The following is a 6,687-nucleotide window of genomic DNA, read 5'->3' on the forward strand; positions in this document are numbered from 1 at the left end:
ACAGGAGTTTCCGTTTCCTGGGCTCGGTGGGGAGCGGGATCGGGCTCGGTGGGGAGCGGGCCCCCCGTCCCGGGATTCCATCCTTTCCCGTCCCGGGATGGCGCTGGCGCTGAAGATGCTGCCCTGCAAGAAGCGCCGGGCGGCGGCGGCGGCGGCGCCGGAGGACGCGGAACCGCCGGGCCCCGGGGACGGCGGCGATGGCGGCGGCGGAGGAGGAGGAGGAGGAGGAGGAGGAGGAGGAGGAGGAGGGTCCGGGAGAGCGGCGGGGAAGGGGCAGGGAGAGGCCTCCAGGAAACCCCCCGGCAGCCCCGCGGAAGGTACCGGGGATGGGGGGGGGCACAAGAGGGGGGTGCTTTTGGGGCCTGGGGGGTTGTTATTAGTCAGTTAATTAATTATTTGATCTGCCTATCTATTTTTTTTATTCTCTCTGAAAGCTCCCAAAGCTTCCTCCCTATCTATCCCTTGCAGAACGTATGAGGGGGGGCTTTTGGGGCCTGGGGGGGGTTGTGGTGGTTGTTATTAGTTAGTTAATTAATTAATTGTTTTATCTATCTATCTGTCTGGTTTTTTATTTAATTCTCTCTGAAGTGTTACAGTTCTGAGTGAAAACGAGCCCCTTTCCCAAAGCTTCCCCCCTGTCCCTGGCAGAACGTACTGTGGGGAGTTCTTGGGGCCTGGGGGGTTTGTGGTGGTTGTTATTAATTAATTAATCTATGCATCTGTCTATCTGAAAGGGGGGTGGCTTTGAGCCCTGAGGTTTTCTGGTTATTTTATTTATTTATATTTATTTATTTATTTACTTACCTGGCTGTTTATTTATCTGTCTGGTAATTTATTAATCTATCTGTCTGGTTATTTGTCTGTTCATCTGGTTATTTATCTATCTATTCATCTGGTTATTTATCTATTTATTTATCTATTTATTTATTTATTCTTCTGGGAAGTGTTACAGAGTAAAAACCAGCCCCTTTTCCCAGTGTTTCCCCCCCATCCCAGGAAGTGTCCAGAGCTCCAAGGCTGGAGCAAAACCCGATCTAAGTGGAAGGTGACCCTTCCCACCCGAACCATTCCCTGATTTCCTGAAATTTCTGATTTTCCAGGGTGTTTTTGCCCCGCTGTCCCTGAGCTGTTTTCCCCCCGTGCTTGATCCCCCAGGCACACCAAGTACAGATGGTCTTTAGGCTGGGCTTGGTAAATCCTGACCTCGAGTTTAGGCTTCAAAAGCAAAGCTTGGCTTGGTGGAAGTCAGAGCTGCTTCTCAGAGCTCTTTGGCTTTAAATTCTTTAAATTCCTCATCCTTTTTTTGTTTGTTTTTTGTTTTTTTTTTGTTTCCCCCCCCTGAGCTCAAGGGATGTGGAGAACTTTTATTTAATCTCCTGCTGCGTTCGTGATAAAGTCCTGTATTTTAACTCGGCTCTGGGACACACCTGAGCCCAGCTCGCTGTGTGCTGTTCCCAGGGAAGGTCCCCAAGCTGTTCACAGAGGTGGAAGTGAGTTCCCAGAGGGACCCCTGTCCCCCTGAAAACCCCGAGTCTCCCGGGAGGAGCTCCCTGCAGGTGGCTGGAAGGAATCCTGCCGCGACGAAGCCACCGAAGAACCCCAGGCCTGGTGAGTGGCTTTTCTTTCCACTGGAGCTGTGAACACCCCCGTGGGGGGGATGTTCAGGGGGCAGCATTTTTTTTTGCCCCTGTGATTCAGTGGCTCAGCAAACCGCAGGTGTCCCGAGCTGGAACTTGCTGGAGTCGATACCAGCAGTTTTTTGGGGTCGCTGGAAACGCCGCTTTTCCTTCGGAGGCAGTCGTGGTTCCCGCTTCCCCCTGAGTGGCTGTTGGAAAGCACTTCAAATCCTGCAGGCTGCATCCTGGTTCTTGCTGGGTGGTGCCTGGAGTTTGCAGCTTTTTCCCTCTGGAAAAGGTGCAGGAAAAAAAAGGCTGCTCTGTAAAATCAGCCTGAGAGAGGCGGCGGCCACACAGCGTTTGAATCCATCGCTCAGAAAACCTTCTGGTTGTCGTGGCCCTTCCCATCTCTCCATTTCCATTCCCTTCCCCACCCTTCCCATCAGCAGGGTGAAGTTTTGCTGCCTCAGGAGCCGCAGGGTTGTGGTTTGGGGGTTGGTTTTTAAACTGTGAATGAGCCGTGAGTGCTCAGGTCCCCTCCCCGCTCGTTTTCAGAGGAGCAGGACGGGGAGGACACGGAGAGGAGGAAGAGGAGGAGGAAGGCAACCAAAAGGAAAAGAGAAGGGAAGAGCCAGGAGGAGGAGGAGCAGCAGGAGGAGGAAGAGGAGGAGCGGGGGGCTCTGTCCTGTGACATCAAGCTGGACGACACCCTGGACCGCACCTTGGAGGACGGGGCCAAGCAGCACAACCTGACCGTGGTCAACGTGAGGAACATCCTGCACGTGAGTCTGGGGGCAACTCCAGGGGGCTGGGGAGGCTCCAGGCCAGCCTGTGGGCGCTGGTGGTGGCACTGGGGTTCGTGCCCAGGGATGTCTTGGCCACCTGACGTCTCCTTTGGGGTCCGTAAATCAGCAGGTGTCACCTGGACCCTGCTCGGGTGGGAGGGGGTCGATCCCAATTCCCTTCATTTCCAGAGGCACAAGGGGTTGTTTTGATTTTCCCTGAGCAGCAGGAATATAACTGAGCTGAAAACCATCCTCCAGGGGATCAGGCTGTGGGCTGTGAGCTGGTACTCCATCCCAAAATCCTGATGGAATTCCAGTGCATCACCCATCGTCGGTGCCCAGGCCTTGAGTCCATCCCACAACCCCCTCCTTTCCCTCCTGGAAAGGCACTGCCAGGATATCTCTGCTGTCAGAGCTCTGTGAGGAATCTCTGACTCTGCCCTTCCTGGCTGTGGATTCATCCCAAAGTTCATCCCAAAGCAGGGCTGGAGAGAAATAGGAATTATTTTCCCACAGAAACGGTGCTGTGTTTTTTTCTCCCCACCCCTGGCAGCTGGTGTTGTTCCAACCCAGGTGATCTCAGATTATTTCCCCCCTGAAAATATTATATTTTCATTATATATTTATATATATATATTCATATTTTCCTCCCTGAATATATTATATTCTTTCAGGCAGATCCCGTGCCAGGGCCACAAATTAATTCCTTTCTCCTGAGGTGCTGGGATGATGCAGCACAATTTTTTTAAAGAGTTCACAAATTATGAATATACAATAATATAGTTGGTTATTCCATACTCTCCACAGAAAGCCAACCCCTTGTTTTGGGAGCCTGGGAGTGCTTAAAGGTTTGAGTTTAATTAAGATTTAGCTTTCCTGCTGTGTCTCTTTAACAAAGAGAATGTAAAGAACTCTTTTTTTTTTGTGTATATTCCTGTAGGAAGTGATCACAAATGAGCACGTGGTGGCCATGATGAAAGCAGCCATCAGTGAGACAGAGGATATTCCTCTGTTTGTGAGTAAAAAACCTTCTTTATTTTGGGTTTTTTTCCAGTTGTTCCAAATGCCTGATGCCTTCACTGCTCTGTCTCTTCAGGGTTGTGGAGAGGAGGAGGCAGAACAGGGGGGGGTTTATGATGATATTTATGATAATAATCGGGTTTCATCACCAGATTTATCAGCTGGATGAAGGGAGGAGTGTCTGTGTCTGAGTGTCAGTTATAAACAGAATTTTTGGTGGTGGATTTGAGGGGGGGTGGATTTGAAAGGGGGTAGATTTGAAGGGGAGGAATTTAAAGGGGGTGAATTTAAAGGGGGTAAATCTAAAGGAGGTGAATTTAAAGGGGGTGAATCTAAAGGAGGTGAATTTAAAGGTAGATGAAAGTTTCCCAATAAAGAGTTGCTGGGAAAAAGGTCTGCAGTAAAGGAGAGTGGCCGAATCGGTCGCTCTGGTCTTTGTTTTAAACCCTCAGGAGCCCAAAATGACTCGTTCCAAGCTGAAGGAAGTTGTGGAGAAAGGGGTGGTGAGTCTGAAATCTGCTTTTCCTGTGGCACCTTCCCCCTTCCCTTCCAAGTTCTGGCCTTGCTTGGCCCAGCTGTGATTTTTTGAAGAGTCCCCTTGAGCTGTGAAAGCAGCTCTGAAACAGCCCCAGGGTTTCTGCTCTCCCCAGGTGATCCCCACGTGGAATATTTCCCCCATCAAGAAGGCGAACGAGGCGAAGGTGAGCGAGGCAAAGTGGCCTTCAGGGGCGTTTCCTCACTTAGAAATCTTTGCTCTGCAGGCTCTGCAGCTCAGCCTGTTCCAAAGTTTCCCGCCCCTGGGACAGCAAAAAATTCCTGTCACGATTTCCCCCCCCTCCCCCACCGGGGGTCGTTACTTTGATTTTATTTTTTAATTTTTTTTTTTTTTCCCCCCCCCACTGATTTCTACCTCTGCCTGTAAAAAATATTTGAACAAACTGAAGGACTTTGCTCAGCCTCTGGTTGCTGCTGCTGCTGCTGCTGCTTCTGCACATTTCCCTGTTGGAAGGCAGCACAGGGAGTCTTTCTGGCGTGATTTTTGTGCCTCACACAAATAAATGAATAAATAAATAGATAAATAAATAAATAAATCACTTCCTTCTCCTGTGCTGCAGCCACCTCAGTTTGTGGACATCCCCCTGGAGGAGGATGATTCATCTGATGAGGAATACCAGCCTGAGGATGAGGATGAGGATGAGACTGCAGAAGAGGTGAGTGCAGGAACCCTCTTCATTTCCCCCTCTGTGAGTCACCTCCTGGCCTGTTAATTAATTTGGGCTAAAGAAGAGGCTTTGAAGTGCTGGCTGAAGCAGAGTTGGAGGCCACTGAGCCTGTCCTGCCCTGCAGAGCCTGCTGGAGAGCGACGTGGAGAGCACGGCCTCGTCCCCCCGCGGGGCCAAGAGATCCCGGACGTGGCGCTCGTCAGACGAGGAGGGGGGCACTCCCTGCGAGGTAAATCTGAAGGAATAACTCCTTCCTTCTTCAGAATCCGCTCCCAGCCGTTATTCCCGATTTATTAGCCCAGAATCCGGGCCCATTCCAGGTGTTGGCGGGGTTTAGGGTCCCCTGAACCGGCTCTGAAACGAGCGCTCAGCTGTTTCCATTCCAAGGGCTTTGTCTCGGATAATGGTTCGTTTTTTCTGGTTGTTTTTGAGAGGAGTGCAGGGGAGAGTGGGTTTTATAGAAAAATAAAGGTGTTTGGGGTGGCTCTGTGCGCTGTCAGGTCGGTGGGGGTGGTAAGTGCAGAGTGATGAGGACAAAGGATCAGCAGAGAAGGACAAGAAAGCTCCTGAGAACTAGACCCTGCAGTCAGAATATCAAAATTATATTGATATTTCCCCATTTACTCAGCGTGGGTTTGGATTCTGCCACAATAACTGGTTTATCAGCTCTAAGGATGCGGAGACCGATACTCAAACCTCCCAAAAATCTCCTTTCCTGCCAGTGTTTGTGTATCTCTGTGCCTTCTGAAAAGCAAAGTGAGAGTGTAACAGGAAGGATCCATCTCCCCCCTGAGAAGCTTTTTTCTCTTGTTCCTCCTCTGCCAGACCAGAAAAAAAAAAAAAAAGAGAATTATTTATCCCATCCTTGGAAATCTGCTCCCTAAATAAAACCCTTTTTAACACGAAGGCCTTTTCTGATCAGGTGGAGAAGGTCACCCCCCCTGTGGTGAGGCACATCAGCGCCGAGGTCGTCCCCATGGGGCCTCCCCCACCTCCCAAACCCAAGCAGAGCAAGGACAGCACGTTCATGGAGAAGCTGCACGCCGTGGACGAGGAGCTGGCCTCGAGCCCCGTGTGCATGGACTCCTTCCAGGTGCAGGGGGGGGGTTAGCTGGGCCAAAACCTGTTGGAATTCTGGTGGATTTCTGGGTGTTCTCTGCCCCTCCTTTCAGTGCATTCTGCTCTGCTCCTGTGAGTTTAAATAAGAAGTGGAGATCTGGGCGAGCTGCTCTGAGGGAAGGTGTCCCCTCTTGGAACAGGATGATCTTTTAAGGTCCCTTTAAGGTCCCAAACCATTCCATGGGGCTGTGATTCTGTGGAATTGAATCTCCACAGTGGGTAGGACATGGGCTCTGTGAGAGAACAGAAGTAGCTATACCCTCATCCCTTATTTACCATCGCCCCTTATTTACCATCCCCCCTTATTTACCATCGCCCCCTTTACCATCACCCCTTTTCCCATCACCCATTTACCATCAGCTATTCAACAGCTGAGGAAACTGGTTGTAAGAGAAGCCCTGCCTCGTGTAAATGATGAGAAAGAGCGTTTCTGCTCTGTGCAAGGGTGGGCTGAGATGACAACCCCTGTGCTGCTGCTCCCCGTTAACCTCAGGCGGCGGGGAGGGCAGAACCACAGCAAAACAGGGAAAAAAAAAACATAAACACACGTGAAAATGAAACCCAGGAAGTGGAAATTGCTGGTAAGGGTTTAGTGTGAGCTGATTAAATGAGCAGGGAGAGTGGCTGGTGGGAGCTCGGCCCCTCTCGGCCGCCGAAATTCCGCGCGGTGGGACCGGGGGTGGGCTCTCGGGAAAGCAGGGCTGTGGTGAGCGCGGTGTCCTTGTCCCCAGCCCCTGGAGGACAGCCTGATTGCCTTCAGGACCCGCTCCAAGAGGCCCCTGAAGGACGTGCCCCTGGGGCAGCTGGAGGCCGAGCTGCGCGCGCCCGACATCACCCCCGACATGTACGACCCCAACACGGCCGACGACGAGGAGTGGAAGAGGTGGCTGGGGGGGCTCATGAACGACGACGTGGAGAACGAAG

At 51.5% G+C, this 6,687-nt stretch overlaps 1 protein-coding gene and 1 long non-coding RNA gene across 2 annotated transcripts in view; both read left to right on the forward strand.

The window, feature by feature from the left end:
* Positions 1 to 97: 97 nt before the first annotated feature.
* Positions 98 to 6,687, forward strand: part of LOC114072016 (GON-4-like protein) — a gene marked incomplete at its 3' end in the record, with an annotated part of 10,947 nt that continues 4,357 nt past the window's right edge. Inside the window, exons 1-11 of the mRNA XM_027909925.1 lie at positions 98 to 200; positions 1,459 to 1,608; positions 2,172 to 2,259; positions 2,290 to 2,398; positions 3,342 to 3,416; positions 3,874 to 3,924; positions 4,072 to 4,122; positions 4,537 to 4,632; positions 4,769 to 4,873; positions 5,567 to 5,737; positions 6,495 to 6,685. Of these exons, the coding sequence (XP_027765726.1) occupies positions 98 to 200; positions 1,459 to 1,608; positions 2,172 to 2,259; positions 2,290 to 2,398; positions 3,342 to 3,416; positions 3,874 to 3,924; positions 4,072 to 4,122; positions 4,537 to 4,632; positions 4,769 to 4,873; positions 5,567 to 5,737; positions 6,495 to 6,685 (1,190 nt within the window). The remainder of the gene's footprint in view (positions 201 to 1,458; positions 1,609 to 2,171; positions 2,260 to 2,289; positions 2,399 to 3,341; positions 3,417 to 3,873; positions 3,925 to 4,071; positions 4,123 to 4,536; positions 4,633 to 4,768; positions 4,874 to 5,566; positions 5,738 to 6,494; positions 6,686 to 6,687) is intronic.
* LOC114072015 lies at positions 299 to 2,214 on the forward strand. Its single transcript, XR_003574119.1, has 3 exons — positions 299 to 317; positions 1,459 to 1,608; positions 2,172 to 2,214. It is a non-coding gene; the product is annotated as an uncharacterized LOC114072015 (long non-coding RNA).

Source organism: Empidonax traillii, unplaced genomic scaffold (assembly GCF_003031625.1).
Source record: "Empidonax traillii isolate 1590-97213 ecotype Southwest subspecies unplaced genomic scaffold, ASM303162v1 scaffold2527:size22561, whole genome shotgun sequence".
Taxonomy (NCBI): domain Eukaryota; kingdom Metazoa; phylum Chordata; class Aves; order Passeriformes; family Tyrannidae; genus Empidonax; species Empidonax traillii.